At 54.3% G+C, this 22,135-nt stretch overlaps 1 protein-coding gene across 1 annotated transcript; it reads right to left on the bottom strand.

Moving 5' to 3' along the window:
- Positions 1 to 2,672: 2,672 nt before the first annotated feature.
- On the bottom strand, positions 2,673 to 3,857 carry TPBGL (trophoblast glycoprotein like). Its single transcript, XM_005140014.3, has one exon. The coding sequence runs from the start codon at positions 3,855 to 3,857 to the stop codon at positions 2,781 to 2,783; it is 1,077 nt and encodes a 358-aa protein (XP_005140071.3). The 3' UTR covers positions 2,673 to 2,780.
- Between the last annotated feature and the right edge of the window lie 18,278 nt (positions 3,858 to 22,135).

Here is a 22,135-nt window from a genome sequence, read left to right as displayed (position 1 = left end):
CACCACATCTCACCCCTCTCCTGTCACCTTCCCAGGGTGACAGGGCTGGTGCATGAACCTCAGTGCACCCAGTGAGGATGGGGAGCACGATGCTCCCAGCATCCCACTGCGGGAAGGAGGAATATCCTCATCCCTGGAGCCCAAAACCCACCACAACCTTCCCTTCAAGCCCAGGGAAAGCAGCCAGCTGCCCACACCAGCCACCCCCATTTCCAAAGGGATTTGGGGTCTGGTGTGTTTGGCTGCTTTCCTATCTGCCCAAAGGCAATCTCCTTCCCATTATCTATCCCCAGGCACCGGATGCTCTGATTCCTGGTCCATCAACCACCCGTCTGCCTGCAAAAATAACCCATGGAAGTGTTTAAGGACACAGGGCTTGGAGCAGCTGCTCCAGTGGAAGGGGTCCCTGCCCGTGGCAGGGGTTGGAGCTGGATGAGCTTTAAGGTCCTTTTCCAACTCAAACCATTCCAGGATTCCATGGTTCTATAAAACCCTTCCAGCTGCTTCCCTTCCTCACTGCAAGATGTTAAATCCCAAGGATTTCCCATTATCATCCCCTTGAATTGATGCTGCTCCAGTTGAGTCTCAGCCCAGGACAGCCCTCAGTGCCCATCGGTGTTTACTCTGGGCATGGTGTGCTCTGCCAGATGTGGCTGCCAGATGTGCAAACCCATCCCATTGCCTTTCCTCTTGCTCCAGGGCTTCATTCTGGCTGCGTGGGGATGGGAAATGGAAAGAGGAGGTGGGAAAGGGGATGGCAGCGAGAGGCAGGCTGAGGTTTCTTCCCCATAAACCTGCCCCATAGCTCATTGCATGGGGTGGCGAGGTGGAGACGGAGCCCACAAGCTCATAGGATAGGGAGAAAACCTCAGGAAACTCATGCCTGAATACAGTCCAAATGCATGGCTCTGCATCCTTTTCCCAGTCTGCCCACCTGGATACTGGGAGAAAATGCAAAGGGGGGGGGGAAGCAAAGGGATAAAATGGGAAGGACCCTGCGCCAGGTCACATCCTTCCCAGAGCCTCCGGGATGGGAATCACTGTGCTTTCCCCCAGCAGAGCTTTCCACCTGGCAGCCGAATACACACACATGTGGGACCATAAATCCCACAAACCCCTCACTTACAAACCCAACACACCGGATTCCTGCTGCTCCTTGCATCAGGGATCCCAAAACACTGAGCACACACAGGGACTGGTCCAGCACAGATGTAAGGATGCAGCCTCCATCCTCACCCCTGCCCAGCTTCCCGTATCATCCTCCCGGCATGGAGAAAGGCAAACACGGATGTATCCGCATGCAACACTTCAGTTTTAAGCCCCCAGATCCAGCATTGTAAGATGCCACATTGCAAAAGCTATGGATTCATTAGGGAATGCTGCAGGTCGCAGCCCTGCGCTGCCTCTCGCAGCATCGCTCATCACTCCGTTACCACATGGAGTAAGCACCAAACCACCCAGGAGATAAAACCCCCTTTAGGAAACCATCACCTGGATGATTTCCTAAGCTCCAGCCCTGCTACCAGGGCAGGATCAGGACTGGCAGAGCCTGAGCTCTGTGCAAACCTCTCCGCATCCCTGCCCACCAAACCAGCCCAGGAAAAGAGGTTTCCAAGCAGCAGCAAAACTACAGAAGAGCCCATAGGCACCTTCCTCCAGCATCAGCATCCCCTCATCCAAGGGGATATCGGGAATCAGTGCAAGGAGCTCTATAGAAAATAGACCACGGAGTGGATGCAGCTTTAGATATATTTGCTCTAGGATATACAACAGCTTCTAAAGCAACCACGGGCAAGTGAAGGAGGTCGAGAGCTTTGGGCTCGCTTGGGTTAAGTTACAAAGTGCTGACACTGGTCTAGGATACATCTTAGAGTCAGAGAAGGGCTGTCCCCTGTGCGCTGGGAACATGCACGCAGGCAGAGGGCTTTCCTACCCAGCTGCATCGTTCTGTGCCTGGGAAGAGCTGGGAATGTCATTGACCAAAATGGATCAGCGGGTTTGGGAACGTTGGTTCCCAGAGGGAGCAGCCGGATGGAGAGTTTTCCTCTGTCTGAAGCAAACTAAAAGGGAAAAGCATCAGGAAATTCAGTTGTGCATCTCTCAAATAGAAATCTAATAGGAAATAGAGCTGTACATGGTCAGAGTCAGGTCCAGGCTCCAGGAACATCCAGGAGGACAGTTTCAGGTATCCTGCTGCTTCCCGGGATGCGCCAAGCAAACACTCACTGTGGATCCCGCAGTCCAATGGAGAAACCATGGGAAGCTGCTCCTTATCCTCCCAGGAGCATCGGGGCTGCGTGTGCTGGTATCCCACAGGGGGGATCAGGATGTGCTTCCCCCTGCCCATGGGCAATGGGATGGTGTGGATGGATCCAGTTCTGCCTCTGGAATCAGTGTGACAGGGTCAACTGGGGCATGGGCAGGGAGAGCTGGTCCAGAGCCCTCCAGGGAGGGTGAATCCCACTGATGCACCACAGCACCCATCCCTGAGGCCGGCTCATCCTCAGACACTAGTTTTCAGTGATGTCATGGCAAGGTGATGGGGATGCGGATGAGGATGGGGTTGGGGATGGGAACAGGGAAGGGAATAAGGATGGGGATGAGGATGAGGATGGGGATGGGGATGAGGATGGGGATGAGGATGAGGATGGGAATGGGGAAGGGAATGAAGATGGCAATGAGGACGGGATGAGGTGAGGAGGATGCCAGGAGCAGAGGTGTCGAGGTGCGGCATGGTGATCTGATGCTGGAGCAGGCATGGTGGGATACTGAGGATGCCATCAGAGGCCGGGGGTACCAATGGCGCTGGCACAGCGTGGATCAGCGTCCTGCTCGTAGCGGTAGTGGTATCCCTCCATCTGGTCACGACAAGCCTCGCGGAGGTTATGGAGCCAGCGCTTGATGCCGCGGCGGTTCAGGTAGAGCACCATGAGGAACACGATGCCGATGAGCGCCAGGACGATGCCGAAGAAGACGTACGAGGCCGTTTCCAGCCTCCCGGGCTCAGCACCCTCAGCATCCCCACACACGAGCCCCTCGGGCCGCAGGCGGAGCAGGACGGCCCCGCGCAGCGCCGGTGGTGCGGCACAACGCAGGCTGCGGGCATCGGGAACACGGGCAATGGCTGCGGAGCGCAGCCAGGCCAGGAACGGGCGCAGGGCACAGTCGCAGCTCAATGGGTTGGCTCCCAAGGTGAGCCTCAAGCCCCTGAAGGCTGGAGCATCCAGGCTCCGCAGCTCGGCGGCCACCAGCCGCTGCAGGGAGTTGTTGCGCAGGTCCAGCTCCTCCAAGCCGGCAGGTAAGAGGGCAGCCGGCAGCGCTCGCAGCCCGTTGCCCGTCAGCTCCAAGCGCCGCAGGGTGAGGTTGCCCATGGCCAGGGCGAGCTGGTCCTCCAACGGGGCAGCCAGGAGCGCTTGGTTGAGCTGCAGCGTGCGCAGCAGGGGCACCCCGGCGAAGGCCCCGGCGGCCACCGACAGCAGCGGGTTGTGGCTCAGGTCGAGGGTGCGCAGCGCCGGCAGCCCCTGCAGGGCCATGTCCTCGATGGTGTGGATGTTGTCGTGGCGCAGGCGGAGCAGGCGGAGGTCTGGCAGCGGCCGAGCGGCGAAGGCAGCTCGGGGCAGGATGCTCAGGTTGCTGCCGGCGATGCTGAGGTTGTGCACGGTGAGCGGCAGCTCCTTCGGCGGCTCCTCCAGCCGCTCGTACCGGCACTGGACCTGCTCCGGGGTGGCCACGCAGTAACAGGGGGACGGGCAGCCCCCGGGGGCGGCGGCGGGGGGCACGGCCAGCGGCAGGAGGGCGAACCCCAGCCAGGGCAGCCAGCGCCCGCTGCCCGCTGCCCGCTCCTGCCTGCGGGCCATGCTCGCTGCCCGGGCATGCAGGGGAAGGGGGGGCCGGGGGGTGTTGTTTGGGGGGGGGGGTGATGGAGGGTGGGGGGGCCGGACCTGCCTCCCTGCACCCCCCCCGGGCTGAGCTGCCTCCGGCACCGCGCACGCACCCGGCGGCTCTGCCGGCACCACCGGACGCGCTGCTGCCCAAATCGGGCTTGGGGGGGGGGGGGGGGAGAGAAAGAGGAGGAGGAGGAGGATGGAGAGGAGGAGGAGGAGGAGGAAGGGGCTGGGTTGGGCTGCCTGGCACTGCGGGCTGGGCGGGGGAGAGCCGCGGGCGGCTGCCGTCGGGGGGGGCGCGGCTCGGCTCGGCTCGGCTCCATTCGGCTTGGCAAGGCTTGACTCGGCACAGATCGGCTCGGTTCGGTTCGGTTCGGCTCCGCTCGGCTCGGTTCGGACCCGCTCGCAAGCGCCGGCCCCCACCGTGCCCCGCTGCTATGGGGGCTATGGGGGGGGGGGGGGGGGGGGGGGGGAACACGCTTCGCTGCCCTGGGGGACATTGTCCCCCTGTCCCTTTCCAGCCCGGGGAGGGTTTGGGGGGTGACCCCATCCCCATCAAGGCCGGGAGGGGTTGGGGCTGTTCCTGTCACCCTCCATCCCCCGGGGGGATTTGGGGGGGGGGGGGGATTGTCCCTGTCCCCTTCCAGCCCCAGAGAGCGTTTTGCGGCCATCCCGATCCCTTTTCAAGCCCGCAAGGGTTTGGAGGCTCTCCCGGTCCTTTCCCAGCATGGGGGGAGCTGGGGGCGGCTGCGGTCCCCCCACCCTAGCCCTGTGACAGACCCAGACAGATAGGGTCTGTCCCCGTCCCTTTCCAGCCCAGGGAACATTATGGGGCTCTTTCAGTCCCCTTCCAACCCTGCTCCCCACAAGCTGGACACCCCACAGCATCCCTGCGCGTTGCAGCCTGGAGACAGGCACAGGCAGGATCAGCCCCTGCCTCCAAGTTATCGCTGCCTTTGCTTTGTGGGACTCGATCGCATCATCCCTTGTGGTTGCCCATCCCATTCCCAGCTATGTGGGGAGCCGTGAGGTCCAGCCGCCGGGATGCCAACACTCCCAGGAAAGGTGATGCTGAGGGATGGGGAGGTCATTGCTTTTATTAACTTGGCTTGGAAAAGCAGAGCTCCCAGCTTTGTTTTCTCTTCATTGTATCTGCCAGGCTAATAAAAGGCATTACCTCTGCTGCAAAGCCTGTTTTGGTCTCTCTGCCATTCCAGGGGGCTGTCCATGGGGATTACAATCCCAAATCCATGAGGGATGGTGTTGGGATGGGCATGGGAGTTTTGGATGCTGGTGTGATGCTGTGTTTGGAGCCAGGAATAGCAGCATGGTCAGCAGCAGGATTTGGGTGCTGGACCCCTTTTGAGTGCCTAAATACCTCTAAATCCCAGACCTGATCTGTGGGTCACATTGAATAAACTCCATCCTGGGCATATTTTCTCTTGGATCTTCATTTTTCTCCTTGTCCTTGCCATGTTTCCCATAGGATTCCACTTTCTCACCTTGGGATTCCTTCCACCTGTATTTTGCAGGGACTGGGTAGAGTTTGGATGCTCCCCCAACCACCCCAAAACTGAGCAACCCCCATATTTAAAGTGACAATCAGCAGCCAGAGGACTCAAGGAAGCTCATGGGGGAGAAGAACTGAATTAGGAAGATGTCACATAATTGTGTGCCATCCAATACCTGAGCATGGGGCAGTGTCCCCACTCACATTGAAGGAGTGGGGAGAGGCAGATGTGGGTCATGCACTCCTGGATGGATCCTCCTCTCCCCCAAACAGCACTTTGGGGCCCATTGATCCCATTTAATTGCTTATATTTAATGGATCAATAAGTGCCCAATGGGTCCACTGCTCTGCATGGATGTCCTGGCAAGCTCCCATCTGCTGGGATGTGGACATCGCTTTAGTCCTTCTCCTGTGGCTCCCCTGAGAAGGAGCCTGTCATAAACCCAAGGATGAAGCAGGGCTCATCCCTCCCTCTCCAAAAGCCATAAACCATGGTCAGCAAATGACATTAGAGGTGATGGGAGAGCATGAGGTGCTCTGCAGCTCCAACACAGCTGAACCCTTTGACTTTGAAGGGTAGAGATGCTCCAAGGCTTGGAGTGCCGTGCTGCAGTAGGGTGGCTTTGGGGACTGGTGTCTGGTGGGACCACGGTGCTTTCCCTGCCTGCATCCCAAGGGATGGCTGGGATGTGTGTGTGTGTGGGGGTGATGATCCAGGATGGGAGATGGATCAACCATCACAGCTGGGAGCCCTGGGGATCTGTGCCAGCATCTGCAGCTGCTGCTCCTTGTAGCAGCTCTGCCCCTTGGTTCAGCCTGGTCCAGCCCAAAGCCAGCCCAGGGTCTCTGTTCCTCTCAGATGCAGGACTGGAGGACAACATTTCCCTTTCTTTGTCCTCAAATCTGCTCTCTTCTGACCTTTCTGCAGTTGGGTCTTATCTGTCCTGAAGTGCAGAGGCCCAAACTGCATCTCCAGGGACCCAAAGGAGCACAAGGACATCTCTGTCTTCATCACCCCAAAAATGGGTCCCTTTTGAGTTTATGGTCTCCTCTGCTGGTCCTGTGTGTTCCTCTCTTCTCTACTGACATTCCCACATCCTTTCTGATGGCTCTGGATCAGTTGTCCACCCCTTTAACCAGTCTGCACTCTCAGTCCTAATGTCTGGACATTGACCACCAGGTTGATGCTCTTCATCCCTAGTTGTTAATGGTCACACTGAACCCTGCACCTCCTCAAACATGGGGTCCCCTTTGACCCCTTGTTAGACTTGGGTGGGTTTGGGGTCCTCCTAGACCATAATTCTGCATTTGAAGCAGCACCAAAGACTTCTGGCATTAAAGTTGTCCATTGGCTGATGCCCATCACCGTGTCACAGGATGAGATTGGGTTGGGCTGATGTGATTTGTTCCTACTATTCAATACACGTTACTCATCACCTTGATGTCTTCTGGAGGTTTCCAAAGAGAACAGATTACTTGCACTGTACCTTCCCTAACCAGTGTAAAGCCACATGTACTGTGACACTGCTTCCCCTTCCCCCTCCTCAGTGATGGCCCCTGCTATATGGACCAGGGCCTGTAGGGCCAGGCCAAGGGGAATGGCTTGAACCTGCCCAAGAGAGGGGAGACTGAACTGCTGGTGCTGCTCTTGTTGGCTCATTGCAGGTGGCTTTTCAGTAAAGGCTGGATCCAAAAGACATTAAATGCTTTTCCTGGCTCCTTCTCCTGCTGATGGCCTCATTCCTTTCCCCTCCACCCCTCCTCATTCCCCACTGCTGCAGAATGAGGCTGAAGCTCTCCTCCTCCTCCTCACATCTCGCTGGGGTCTCAGGCTCTGTAACCATCCATGTGTTTGGGTTTTCCTTGCAGTTAGTAGGGTGAAAACCAGATCTGGGTGTAGAGCTTGTCCCTGTGATTCCAGGCAGTGATTCCATGCCAAGAAAGGAGCAGGAGCACATGGACAGTGCAGAAACACTTCAGGTGCTCTCCAGCCCTGAGCTGGCTATTAGCATCCCTAAACCCATGGCCATTGGTCACACAGGAGGGGTGAGAAGGGAAGAGCTGAAGACATCGTAGGTTGTTTAAAAAGGGAAACTAAATCATTTCCTGGCCTTTGAGCTTCTCCTGGGCACAGCATCAAGTCCTGCTCTGCAAAGGCTGAACTGCAAAGGATGCTCAATCATGGAACCATAGCCTGGGCATCAATGGTGGGGAAGGACTGTGGCAGCACCATGAGCTGCATCAGGACAGAGAAGGAAGGAGCAGAATGGAACCATCACAAGTGGTGGCTTCCCCTCCTCTGCCCTCTTGGATGGGGCATTTCTGCTTCTCCTTCTGCCTCCCTTTGGGTTTTCCTTGTTCTTCCTGATGGTCCCTTTCAAGTGGTGATTCTCTGCCCCAGCCGCACACTCTGGGGCAGTGTGAGAGCATCCGTCACTGCTGAGAAATCCTATAACCAGCAGATTGCAGGGTTTGAACACAGCTCTCAACCTTTGCTCAGCATCCCTTTAAACTCACACCCGTGACACTGGAATTCCTCGTTTCTCTGCAGGAGGATTTTGCTGGGAAATGGGGAATATTTTCCTTTCACATTTCCCACATAAACCTGTTGGAAATGACACTTCTCACACTTAGAAAGATCCTCCCACCTGTATCTGCAAAGAGGTTGGCACTGAAGTGAGTGGTCGTGCTTCAGGTTTTGCTTCATCCCAGAGGATTTCTCTCCCTCCTTTGCTTGCATCTTTGGATTGCTAAAGGCTTGGAAACATCTGCTTTGAACCTAATGTGAGACAGTCCCCAGGATGCAGCAGAGTGGGATAATAAGTCATAGGCTTAGTGCTTTGCTCCAGGGATGCTCAAGGACATGATGGGAGCAGGGGCTGGAGGTCAGGCTGGGATTCCTTGGTCCCATGGCCAAGCAGATTCCCCATGACCAGGTGTGGATGGCACATCCCTGTGGGCTGGTTGTGGTTAGTGCTGCCAGTACAAACTCATTCTGGGCATCACTGGTCACTGGTAGAGACCCAGCACCGGCTGTGTGCTTCGTGCCACTTCCTTTCCTGCTCCACAGCTCCCATGTCCCATGTCCCAGGTGGTAGCACCCAGATTCCATAGAAGGGTTTGGGATGAAGGGACCTTAAAGCTCCTCCAGCTCCAACCCCTGCCACGGGCAGGGACCCCTTCCACTGGAGCAGCTGCTCCAAGCCCCTGTGTCCAACCTGGCCTTGAGCACTGCCAGGGATGGGGCAGCCACAGCTTCTCTGGGCACCCTGTGCCAGCGCCTCAGCACCCTCCCAGGGAACAGCTTCTGCCTCAGAGCTCAGCTCAGTCTCCCCTCTCTTGGGCAGGTTCAAGCCATTCCCCTTGGCCTGGCCCTCCAGGCCCTTGTCCCAAGCCCCTCTCCAGCTTTCCTGCAGTCCCTTTAGGCACTGGAGCTGCTCTCAGCTCTCCCCTTCAGGAGCCTTCTCTTGTCCAGGCTGCCCCAGCCCAGCTCTCTCAGCCTGGCTCCAGAGCAGAGCTGCTCCAGCCCTCGCAGCAGCTCAATGGCCTCCTCTGGCCTCACTCCAGCAGCTCCACGTCCTTTTCAGTCCCATATCCCCCTTGCTTAGAGGATGGTGAGGGTCAGTGTGTAGCACAGCCTTCATCCATCCCACAAAGTCCCATCCCTGCTAATTGATGCATCAGCATCCAGAGAGCCGGGTGGAATTGGACCCGCTGAGCTAATTGCTGCATATTTTAAGATGGTATCAAGGATTCTGCATTTAAACATTATGGGCTTGCAAATGCAGCTCTGCTGGGGCTGGTTTGGTCATTGTGGTAGGAGTTGGGCTGGGGAGATGGATCCTGATGAGCTGCAGAGGGAGAGGCAGGGGGAAAGCGAAGACATTGAATTGAGATCGCCTGAGCATGGGACATGGCATCATCAGGGTGGGTTTTCACCCCATAGAGATGAAACCCTGCAGATGTGGGTTGTGATGGCCAGACAAGGGCACGGATTAATGGGTGCTGAGGCGTGAGACTTTGTGTGCCCACAGCCAGGTTTGGCTTTGTTATGTATCAGAACACAAGCGATACACAAAGCCAATGCTGTACCAGCCCAGCAGGACAAATAATCCCCCATGGCAAAGCCTCAAGGCCCAGAAGGGGACTGATGGTCCCTTAAGCTCATCAGGACTCCAGTACAAAGGCAGTGGGACAACAGAGCCCGTTTGTGTTTAAGCACTCTATTTATACCCTGCTATCCAATGCAGAGAGGAACCATTCCCCAAATGCCTACTAAGCTACTGATGCTCTATAAATACATTAGCAATAAATAATGAATAACCTGGATGGGCATTAAAGTGTAAACAGGAGGTGAAGGGCTCTCTCCCATTACCAGTCCCCTGAGAGCCGCACACAACCCTCTCTTCCCCAGTGCTGGCTCGATGCAATCCCAACTGCAGAGCCCTTAGTCACAGCAGTGACAATAGCATAGATCAGTGGCTCCATAGTTAAGAGGAACGAGCCAAAAATAGCCCGAGGGCACAGTCTTCCTCCTGATGGCATCCTGGGTCTGCTTGCATCAGTGGTTTTGCTGCTGTGCTCCTCTACCTGCATGGGCTGAGCCTCCCAAGCAGTCAGAGTCCTCTTCATCCCCAGAACGCTCAGGAGAACATTGATTTGGGTTTTATCCCATTCAGATGTAGGAGAAGGGGTGAGCTGTGCCAGTGGGATGTGGTCCCCAAAAGTCACTGTCCCCATCCCTGGTACATGGGGAGGAATTTGTCTTCATCATGATGGGATCCAATGGGATCATCCCCACAGATCCAAAAGGGCATCATGGACTCTTCCCACTTCTCACCCAGGTACAGAGAGAAAAGGAGATTAAATGAATTTATGGATGTGACACGGGATCATTTGGATGCTACCATCCCAACCTGTGCTACTGAGGTCACATGGGCTGGGGCTGATCAGAGACATCCATTCTGTGTCTGCACATCATGGGCTCCCCTGCTGCTTCAAAGGGTCCTCACAACCCCAGATAGAAGTGAATCCTCTTGCTACCAGCCGTGAATGATCCATCCCAGGGTCCAGTGTCCTCCTGGTGAAGACACCTTGGACAATGGGGCTGTGGCTCCGAGCCCTTCTCCTGCAGCCTTGCTCTGTTGAAGCTGGGTATTAATCCATCACTTGTCTGCAGACAGCTTAGAAGTGGCTCTGCTTCAGGAGAGAGGAAAGGGGTGAGCTCTTCATCCCCCTGGTTTTCATGGGATCTTCATGCTGAGCCATGGAGATGTGATTTGGGAGCTGTACCAGCCCAGCTTAAGACTTGCAGGGCTGGGTACCAGCAAACCCTGTGCATCACGGTCTGGTTGGGCTCTTCTCTCTGGTTTTGCTCTTGTTCATGGCTATGGCAGTGAGCCCCATGGTAGCCCTGTAACAAGCCTGTGCTCTGGAGGTGATTCATGGGGTGACATGGCTTGGAAGGGGATGATCACAAGGTTTTCCCCCCTACAAAGGGGTGATGCTTAAGGTTTAGCTGGTGCTGGGGCTGCTGACATGGACATGCTGATGTGATGTGTCTTAAGGATGTCTGGGTGGTGTGGGGATAGCGGAGCTGCATGTTCTTGGGTGAAGTGTTTGCTGGCACTTTTGCTACCCCATGTTAAGGGTAAGCTTTACACGTCATCACACCATCATCACCATCATCACCATCACGGCCTGCCAGGGGCCAGGCTCAACCTCCTCCATGCCATCCCCCATCCTGCAAGGATGGAGAGGGAAGCCCCTAGGTGCAGGCTGCTCCAAGAGGGTGTCCCCATAGCAATGTCCCCATGTGACAGCCGCATCCCCAAGGATCCCCATCCCTCCATCCTTCCCTCACCATTCCCACAGGAGGACCTTAGAGCTTATCTCTGCCACCAGCCATTGAAACCACTACCTCACATCTCCATCCCCAGGGTGCCCAGGAGCCACATCACTGAGCTTTAATTCAATATGCTCAAGGTGAGCGTGTGATTTGTCATGTCTCCATTATTAATTGTTAGCTCTGATATGAGTAATTGTATCGGATTGTCCCTCCCCGGTCCCACACGCAGGAAAATGGATAGCTTTGGATTTGCTTGGTGTAGTAGCAAGAGCTCAGCTGGCAATGACATATATCCCATAGAAGCACATGTCGGAGCGCGGAGGGAGCACGAGCAGCCCATCAGCCGCTTGCTCTCTGATAGCATCATTCCCTTGGCTTCCACTTGACTTGGTAATGGGGGATGCTACAGGCAGCTCTGCAGCTGGGTGTGAAGCTCAGCCCCGAGCAGTGTGGGGTAGCAGGGGGTCAGCTCCCTCTGTGCCCCCTCTCCATCACCCCCTGTCACTCGTTCAGCTCTGGCAATGGGTCTGACACCATGGAAAGCATGAGTAACAGTTCTCCATAGCAATGCAAAGAGATAAACTGAAGGGCTCCGGGGGATGTCCTGCCATGAGGAGAGAGACAATACAACTGAGGAGCACTTCAGAGCCCTTTACCCATAGGTAAACCCACCCCTTACCAGAGCATAGGGGTGATCATTAAGCAGCATTGATGTTATCAGCCGGCTGAGTTCCACTGGGACAGGGGGAAGTGGTGATGGACAGAGGTGGCTCTCTGCCGCGGCCCAGCAATCCTATTTATACCCTTTCTGTTGCATGGCAATGGCTTATGTTGCCTTACTAAACATCTGTGCTCCTACCAACACAGAGTGGCCCTGGTCTTGGTGATGGGTGGGGAGATGCGGCAGGTAAAATGCTCATGAAGGTTTACAGGGACCCCTTTCCCCTCCTTGTAGCAGCTCAGATGCACAGATGGGGTCTGTTTGTCAGGGTTAAGGAATCCTAACACAGAGGTGGATTGAGACAAACTTAACCCCAGCACAGACCCAGGCTGGTGGAGATGGGATGGAGCCTGAGGAGCAGGACTTGGGGTGCTGGGTGAGGAGCAGCTCCCCATGACCTGGCTGCAGTGAGCGCTGGAGCCCAGAACCCCCCCGTGTGCTGGGGGCACCCCCAGAGCATGAGCAGCAGCTCAGGGAGGGGATCCTGCCCTCCTCTGGGCAGGGATCAGCAAACGTGGCCTCCTCAGAGACAAGGAGAACCTAATGTAAGACCTCTGCAGGGAGAGCACAAGAGCCAAGTGCCCTGCAGTCCACAGAGACCCCAATGACAGCTCCCACTTTGTTCCTCCTCTCCCCAGGGGTGATGGATGCTTCACACATGGATGTTTCTCCTCTCCCTTAGGAACAGGGCTGTCACAGGGGCAGGATGATGGGCACACAGCATCCCACAGCTGCCATGAACCCGGCCTCAGCACATGAGCTCTATGGTGAGTTCTTCCTGAGGGAGATGCGATGCTGGTTCCAGAGCATGGAGTGATAACAGAGCTAACTGCAGTGTTCAACAGCTCCTGGGATGCTCAGGGGACCACAGAGGCCAGCGAGCAGCAGGACTATAAATACCTCACTGTGGGGACCTTCCACCTTCCCTTCTGTGGCAGAGCCAGGAATAGTTTGCTTGGGGAAGCACCGGTGCATTAGTGAGGGCTGTAAAACATCAAGGGCTTTGGCATAACCGACTGAAACCCCAGCAAAAACCCAGGGAAGAAAATGGATCCGTTTTGTTCTATAAACCACAGTGATTTGATGGCTTGAAATGCATTTTAGAGGGCTCAGAAACTAAAACCCACCATGGGTAGACCCTGAGGTTCATCCAAGGGAGGAGTTGGGTCAATGAAGGTGATGTAAAGAGGAGTTGGGTCAATGAAGGTGATGTAAAACCTGCCCCAGCAGAGCAACGCATGAAGGCAGCCCACATCCTACAGGGTGACACAGAAGGGGATCTGATGCTGATGCTGTCCTTGGTGGCACTGTGAGGAGGAGGATGGTTCCGAAGGGCAACAGCATAGTTCTGTGGATGCTGTTGGAAGCTCATTCTCAAGGGGCAGCTTTGGAGGAAGGGGTGAAAGAGGATGCTCTGGACTTGCATTGGTTGTGGCCAGGACTCAGCCCAGCAATGCCAGCTCTCTGGGGGGATAAATGGTGCCTCATGTGGATTGGTACAGATTGGTCAGCAAGTGGCTGCACAGTGGGTGTGGGATGAGAGATATTCCCTGCCATCCCATAGGAGTATGGCTCATGGAGTTATGCTTGGAGCAGCCATCAGCAGCCTTCAGTCTGCAGGATGTGGATGACAGGACTGGGGCTGTGCTTTATCCACACTTGGATAACATTCCTGCCTCTCCCCATTCATGGTGATGCCTCCAAACCTCCTCCAAGTGTTTTCCCTGGCCCATGCCTTTGTCCTTCAGCCCAAACCACACCAAGAGATCACGTCTATGGTGTCTTGAGGAGAGCGTGGTACCGGTTGGAAGGTGTTATGGGCAGAAGGCTCCAGAGGGTGGGGAAGGTGCCTATGGGGAGGGATTGCTGTCAAAGGCAGTGCTATGACTCAGCAGAGCTGGCAACCTGGTATTTCCCGCAGGAGCATCCTTAGCACCATGAATCAAAGTCATGAACAGCCCATAGGAAACATCCCTCCAAAGCATCCCAAGCCTTGCAAGGGAGCCCTGGCTCTTCTCCTTGCCCCCGAGCAGGGTGGGCATTCCTCTGCCTCCAGAGAACCGTGTACCCATGGGCAGGGCAGCAGAGGTGGCACCTGAGCACAATGATGCAGCCAGAAGGAGATGCAGGCAAAGGAGGTGGTGACATCTGGTAAACGATGCTCCTGTTATTGCTGGTTCATTGTTCTTTAATGGCTGGTGTCTAAAGCCCCAGCAAGCTCCATCAAGGTCAGGATGAAACCTTCTGAGAGCCAAAGCAAGGGCTGCTCTGGAGCTGCTGCATGGAGGGGGAGCAAGGACAGATCCCAGCTTCTCAGAGGCAGAGAATCAACCAGGTCGGAAAAGACCTTTAAGGTCATCAAGTCCAAAGACTTCTCAAAGGCATCTTCTGAGTCATCTCCTTTGGGGACCTCTCTGCTGATGACGTGGGGTGATGTCCTGCACCATGGAGGGCAGATACCTCCCAGCAGTAGCATTATGCTGGGCTTCAAATAGAGGTTAAAAACCCTCCCAAACCAAACAGCTGCTACACGGAGGAGGATTTAGGGATGAGCAAAGCTGATGTGATCACATCCAGAGTTATTATTAACTTCGGAGCTGCTGGAATTGCTCAGCTCTGGTGATGCACCAAGGATGTGAGACCAGCTGGCCTGGGAGCAGATCCAGCTCTGGTTGCCAGTATCCATCCTCACCTGAGGGTGATGCACACAGGGGACAGGAGCAGGGAACGCCACTTCCTTGTGCTGGCTGTTGGGACACAAGGTTGTCCCTGGTGTCTTGTTCGGGGCAGGGGGAATTCAGGCTTTGTCAGCCCCTCTCCTCTCCCAGCCATGATGAATCCTTGGCATCTCCATGGCATCATTGTGGAGATGTTGGAGCAAGTCCATAGGAGGCCATGAGGATGAGCAGGGGCTGCAGCAGCTCCTGTATGGAGCCAGGCTGAGAACATTGGGGCTGTTGAGCCTGGAGAAGAGAAGCTGCATGGAGACCTCAGAGCAGCTTCCAGTGTCTGAAGGGGGCTCCAAGGATGCTGGAGAGGGGCTCTTCATCAGGGACTGCAGTGATAGGACAAGGGGTGATGGGTTCAGACTGAAACAGGGGAAGTTCAGGTTGGAGATAAGGCAGAAGCTGTTCCCTGGGAGGGTGCTGAGGCGCTGGCACAGGGTGCCCAGAGAAGCTGTGGCTGCCCCATCCCTGGCAGTGCTCAAGGCCAGGTTGGACACAGGGGCTTGGAGCAGCTGCTCCAGTGGAAGGGGTCCCTGCCTGTGGCAGGGGTTGGAGCTGGATGGGATTTAAGGTCCTTTTCCAATCCAAACCATTCCATGATTGTCTTTGGGATGCTGTAAGAAGGGAGGTGTGAAACAGCTATTTCTGCAAGAGGAATCTGTCCATCCCTCTTTGCTGTGGGTTGTCCCTTCCATCTACCCTCTCAGGGCTGTCCCCTGTATACCATCACGTAGGTGCAAGATCCTCAGGTGTAGGATCAGACTCAAAAGGAACCATCTCCATCATCTCCACTGAGGAAGCATCTCCCTCCTCTCCAGCACTGACTCATGCTGGTCCTTGACCTCTCTCCAGAGCAACCCATCCACCTTCCCATGGTCACCACTCCACAGAGAGCCATTGGGCTGCTTGTGCCTGGCACAAGTGATGGTCCAGCCGTGGAGGCTCCTGTTTGCTGGTTGGAAGCCTGCACAAGGTCAGGAGAGAGCAGATGGCTCCTAATTGGCAGCACTAGTTTGCTTCCTGCTCGCTGGATATACCCATAAATTAAGGCTTAAATCAGACTCTGTACGAGTTAGGAGGCTGCTTGTAGTTATTCCACATCCAGACAGACTTGGAGGCCTGGGTTAAGGCTTGGCTCAATGTAAAGGATGGAAACCACACTCTTTCTCTGTATGGCCAAGCAGCAAAGGGTTGAAGTGCTGGAGATGGCACCAGTAACCCCAGCCCCTGATGTCCAGGGTTCTGGGGGAGAGCAAGAGGTCATGGACTTGACCATGTATTTACATGGTTATAGACGTATGGGGCCACCTGCGATGGGGCTACTGAGGACCACACAGATCACTATGGGATGAGCCAATGCAAGCAGGAGCCTCTGGCCTTGGTGGCAGCCAGGAAGTGTTTAGGGGCTGATCAGACACGGGATATTTTTAACTGAAGCTGATTCCAATCAGATGCAGCTCAATTAGGATAAGCAAAACTAAGCTGAAAAGGGAGAGAGCCTCTGGAGCACCCAAGAGCATCCCTCATGGAGCAGCATCTGTCTGGGCTGGTCCAAGGATGTCCAAGTGCATTAACCCATGGGAAATACCTGTATCCCTGTGCCCCTGTGCCAAGGCATTTCCATGTATCCAGGGTGCATGATGGACCCTTCCTGGCCTGATGTGAGGTGAATTCACACTGCAGAAGTCCCAGGGACATAAGAATATGCCTAAAGGATGTTCCCAGGCACTGTGGGACTGCTTGGAACGTCAGACTTTGATGGATCTCACCTTCAGCTCCTGACCTTTATGTCCATGTCCACGGCAATTGGAGCTATTCAGTTGCCAGTCTGTGTGGCTCCTTTCATGCTTCCAGGCAACAGCAAAATCTCACTGGAAAACACCAATCCCACCCCCCCAAATTCCTCTGGAGGTGAGGACAGGGATTGGAACTGGATGAGCTTTAAGGTGCCTTCAACCCAAGGCATTCCATGATTCCAGGGTGATCAGTTCCTTGTCTCAAGGACCATGCACTGCAGCTGCAGCCCTGCCTCAGCTCAGTCTGGAGCAGGGCATCTTGCTCTCAGCATGGATTTGGCATCCCCCAAATAGGACATAAGGATTCATTGGAGCTCAGTGTGATGCTCTGGGTCTGGCCAAGTGAGTCACAGGGATCCTTGTGCTGCTGCATGGCAATGGTGGCTGCAGGAGGATGGAGAGCTGCAGGAACCAGGATGGGTTGGATCTGATGGACCAGGGGCTGATCCCAGGGAGGAGGAGGAGGATGGGGTGTTCAGTGATGAGCACTGTCTCCTAGGCCTTTGCCTGTGCTTTGCTTTGGGTAACTGGAGTTGGGTTTGGTCTCTTTGAACTGGATACATGGGATCAGCATCTGCATCAGATCCAGCCAGGGGGCTCAGAACCAACAGTGAGGGTGTTTGATGGACCTTGGGATCTTGGTGGCCCTTGCAGTGCTGTGGGAATGGTTGGACTTGATGATCCTAAAGGGCTTTTCCAACCTGGCTGATTCCATGATTCCATGATTGTAAAGACCACATCTCTGTCAAGGACAGAGGCTTCCTCTGCAGCCCCATGCTACCCCTTGAGCTCCATTTCCAGCCTCTCCAGCCATCACTACACTTAGCTCAGGCTGAGCTGAAACCACCCCCAAAATAGAAGGTTTTGATGGAAGCTACTCTGAGATCTCCTGACCCTCCCATACAGGGACCACATTAACCTCTCAGCATGAACCACGACCATTGCTAATTAAACCTGGTTTTAGAGCAACTGGCTCCCAACAGGACAAGAGCCACATTACATGCACTGCCTCCTCCATCCAAGGCTTTCAGAGACATGGTGAGAACAGCTCTGAATCCTTCAATGGAGGTGAGAGGGAGAGATGCTGCAAGCCCCATGCAGTGATTTGTTATCAGTGGTACTGACATCTCCAATGAGAGTGACTGAGTGAGCATCACACTGCTGTGGTCCTCCCTGCTAACCCCAGCCCAGGCTGAGTCCCCCATAGGTAATAGAATCCCAGAATGGTTTAGGTTGAAGGGAACTTAAAGCTCCTCCATTCTCAACCCCTGCCACAGCAGGGACCCCTTCCACTGGAGCAGCTGCTCCAAGCCCCTGTGTCCAACCTGGCCTTGAGCACTGCCAGGGATGGGGCAGCCACAGCTTCTCTGGGCACCCTGTGCCAGCGCCTCAGCACCCTCACAGGGAACAGCTTCTGCCTTATCTCCAACCTGAACTTCCCCTGTTTCAGTCTGAACCCATCACCCCTTGTCCTATCCCTGCAGTTCCTGATGAAGAGCCCCTCTCCAGCATCCTTGGAGCCCCCTTCAGACACTGGAAGCTGCTCTGAGGTCTCCACGCAGCTTCTCTTCTCCAGGCTCAACAGCCCCAATGTTCTCAGCCTGGCTCCATACAGGAGCTGCTCCAGCCCCTGAGCATCCTTGTGGCCTCCTATGGACTTGCTCCAACAGCTCCATGTCCTGATGCTGAGGACACCAGAACTGCACCCAGTGCTGCAAGTGATAGCACGGAGGTGTCCATTTTATCCCCAGCCTATTTCCCACACTGACCCAGGATGCTCCTGTGCAGGGAATGAGGTGATACAGCCCTATACACTGCCCAAGAGAGGTGGCAAGGTACCGAATCCATCCCAATTCCCTAGCACTCTAGGGAAGTATTGACTGTGCCCAACAGCACGTTCGTGCTTCATCTCAGAGTGACAAATTCAGTGCTGCCATGCAGGAAATTCAGCAAAGCATCCACAATGAATGTGCAGTTCCTGGCTGTGCCTTTGGAGAGGCTGCCACGGCCTGATTGATAGCAGGAGTTTTGTTAACTGCTTTAAGGAGCAAATTAAGGAGCAAGTGAAAGTCTCTGTGCTTTGGGCACTGAAAAGCAGCCTCCATGAGTAAGCATTAAGGTTGTGTTAGTCCAGATGGGCCTTTTGGCTGCTCCTATAGGATCTTCCTCTTCATCCAGCCCTTGTCAGCCCCACCAACACCCATGGGCACGTGCAAAGCCAGGCTTAGGACTCAATTCTTGCTCCATAGGAGGTTTCTACAAGCACAGATGATGTTTGCCTAAAGGACAGACAAAGGTACAAGATGAATCAGGTCTGAACTCATCCCTAACCCCCTGTATCTTGCAGACCTGTGCTTTGTGGCTGTCCCAGCAGCTCCAGCAGCTCCAGGACTGGAGCCTTGGTTCATGCAGTTATAGTGCATGGATAGACCAGTGCAGGATAGACAGAGCTGCAGCCCCACAGCAACCCAAGACACGGCTCCTCTTGATCCCAGTGTGGTTGTTTAAAGGCTGGTTGCCAATAGGTTGATGGGCAGCACAGAGGAGACCACAGGAGCCCCAATGTGGGCATGGAAAAGGAGAGATTGACACAATGCAAGGGATGCTGTTCCTGTTTCCAGGGGATGGATGGGAAAGCTGGAGGTGCATCAGACCTTACAGCAGCAGCTCAGTGTCTTGGAAAGCGAATGGCTCCAGGGAAGACTGCCTGTTAAAAGGAACAACAAACACCAGTATCAATATTTACTAGAGAGCTCACGATCACTTCTTGTCATCCAGGAAGGGAGGTCAGGCAGAGCATCTGATACACAGAAAGGGAAATGTAGAGGCTTTACAGACACATTCCCTTCAGAAAACACTTCTGGGAGAGGGACGATGAACAGCACAGAGCAGACATGGGAAAGGCTGGGCAGGAATGGAGATGCCTTGTTTGCATCCGAATGGGATGCATGGGAAGGGTTCAGGCACCGAGGACTTTGCCAGCCCCAGTCTCCTAAGACCCAGCTCACAAAGCCCTCACTCAGGAGGTTGTTGGGATCTTTCCCATCAAGGTCTGGTATTAACTGACCCTCATTGTTTCTGCTGGTGCTATGGTAAAACTAAACAGCATTGATCTGCACTGAGAGGTCCCTGGATGGGGAAAGCAATGGCTGCTGAGCCAGCCTCAGTGCAGAAACACTGGATACCACATCTGTTCCAACGTGGATGCTTTGAAGCAGAAACCAAGAGGGGCTCCGTGTGTTTATGTATTCCAAAGGCTTTGCTGGTTTCGTTTGGGAACACCAGAGGAGAAGTTGTGTAAGCCCAGCACAGTTAGATGTCTCTGCAGGAAAAGCAGACGGAGGTTGTTTAAAGAACAAAGGAGCACTGCAAACCCTAATGGCAGTGCAGAGTGTGCACAGAACAGGGCTCTAAGAGCCCATTGAAAATCAAGGGCCATTAAGGGATAAATAAGAAACTGAGAGGGGGAAGAAATAAAGGGCCTCTGTATTATAAAGAGGGATGAGGAAGAAGAGAGCAATACACGGTAGGGAATGAAAGTGCTGCATTGGTTTGATGGCTCCATCAACAACCAGAGGGACTGACTTGTATGCTGGGAAACATGGCACCAACCCAGATGCTGCCTGCCCAGAGCAATCCTGATCTGAGTTGCTGGAGTGACTGGATACAGAACTATGGGGTGCAGAGCATCTCATTGGGGATGCTGGTGTGAATGGACCCCTCTGCAGAAAGGATCTGCAAGCACAGGGTGAGAGGTGGTGTGTTGGCCTGTTTATAGCTGCCTGGGCTTCTTAGTTGACTTAGAGCTCTGCTCTTCATGTCCTTGAGCAACCTGCTCCAGTGGGATTGGAACTGAAGGAGCTTCAAGGTCCCTTCCAACCCAAACCAGTCTGGGATTCGATGATTCTTTGTTCCCATGGGATTCAATGATTCTTTGTTCCCATGGGATTCTGATTCTTTGTTCCCATGGGATTCTGCTAAAACCCCAGCCAAGCCCTGGGAAGAGCCTCAGGAGATGCTTGGATGTCCACAGGATTTCCTCCTCAGACACCAAGCTCTGCTTAGTACGTTTCCAACATGACACATTCAGTCACATCCCATCTTCCCTTCTAAGAGGCACAAAGGATCTGCTGTCCTCCTGCAGCTGATCTGATCATCCCCATGTCCTGGTGGCTGTTGAACTCCATCAGGTTCTTGTCAGCCCACGCTTCCAGCCTGTCCAGCTCATCCTGCAGGGTGGTTCTCCCTTCCCAAGTGTCCATATCCCCACTCAGTTTGGTGTCATTGGCAAGTTTTGGTATCACCCACAAAGTAGAAAGCAGCTGGGGTGGCAAAAGCAGGAGCAAAGAGGCCACCTCATAACTGGGATTAGATAACCAACCCCTTCTGACTTCATCCAAAGGGTTCATGAGACCCCTTGCACCAGCCAACAGCCTGAAAGCAGAGGTTTATGCCAGGAATGAAGATGGAAATCTGTGGATATGAGTCCTGCCTTGGTGAAAACCCCCATTTAATGCAGAACTGCCTTTGGATTCACACATGAGCAGACAGGAAGAGTCACGACTCCTCCATCACCTTGGAACAAAACACAGCAACCCAAGAATTCAATCACTGAGCACTAGAACCTGGAGACTCTCGAGATTTGGTTCACTTTCCAGCTCTATTGATGTGGTACAGTGTGATCAGAGCTGTGCAATCCTTGTGGACTGTAAATGGGGATAATTCTGCTCTCTTATTTCTGTATTGTCTTTAGTAGATTGGAAACACTTTGGGACTGTCACCATAACAAAGCCTCATTCATCCTGGTCCCTTATAGGATGAGCAGTGAAGGAGAAACACAGGGAGGGCAGAGCTGCATTCAAGTGATACCTAAGCGTCACCTTCATACCAAGGTTTCTTGTATAAGCCTACAGCACTGTGTATTTTATGGCTTCTGGTTCGACTTGGTTATGGTCCATCTTTTCCTGCCTCTTTGTGGGTTATTCCAGTCCATCCCACTCCTGCTTTGTGTTGGCCATTTTCCCAGTGTCTGCTGCTCTTCAAGAGGAGTCTGTTGGACTCTGAAAGCAGATGATGGAGGTAAGGAAAGGGTTTGAGTACTGAGGGAGAGCTGATGATGCTGTTTGGTGTCAAGGGATGAAAGCCATAAGTGCCAGCAGGTGATGGATGGCTGCGATGTGAGGGTCAGGACTGGAAGCGCCTCCTCCCCCAGCGCCTGGGTTACACAAGGCAGGGATAATGAAGGGGAATAACAAGCAGTTAAGTGGATCTAAAGGATTTACAGGGGAGGAAAACTCTGTGGGGTCCCAAAGGAACAGGGCTGAGTGCACTTGGCTTTGCAGGAAGGTGACCCAGCTGCCAGGCAGTGCAGGGTTAAACAACTCCCCCCCCTTGCTCCCTTCTGCCACTGCATATGATTTATATGGGGGAAAGCCACGTTTTTACAGCCTCAACAGAACACTGTGACATTCTGGACCTTCAGTATTCCCCTGGCAAGGGGATGAGTAAATGCCATTGCTGGTAAAGTCTAATGACCTCTCTGGAAATTGAGGGGCATTTGTGGAGTGTGCAACTTGGAGAGGATTTTAAGAGCCTTTAGGAGCAGCAAAGGATTAAATTCAGAGCACTACCTATTGAACAGCAAATATCC

Source organism: Melopsittacus undulatus, chromosome 2 (genome assembly GCF_012275295.1).
Source record: "Melopsittacus undulatus isolate bMelUnd1 chromosome 2, bMelUnd1.mat.Z, whole genome shotgun sequence".
Lineage (NCBI taxonomy): Eukaryota > Metazoa > Chordata > Aves > Psittaciformes > Psittaculidae > Melopsittacus > Melopsittacus undulatus.
This window is presented reverse-complemented; position numbering and strand designations above follow the sequence as displayed.

Bases quoted from the DNA above. Each gene is read 5' to 3' on its own strand.
- TPBGL (XM_005140014.3), bottom strand. From the start codon at position 3,857: ATGGCCCGCAGGCAGGAGCGGGCAGCGGGCAGCGGGCGCTGGCTGCCC.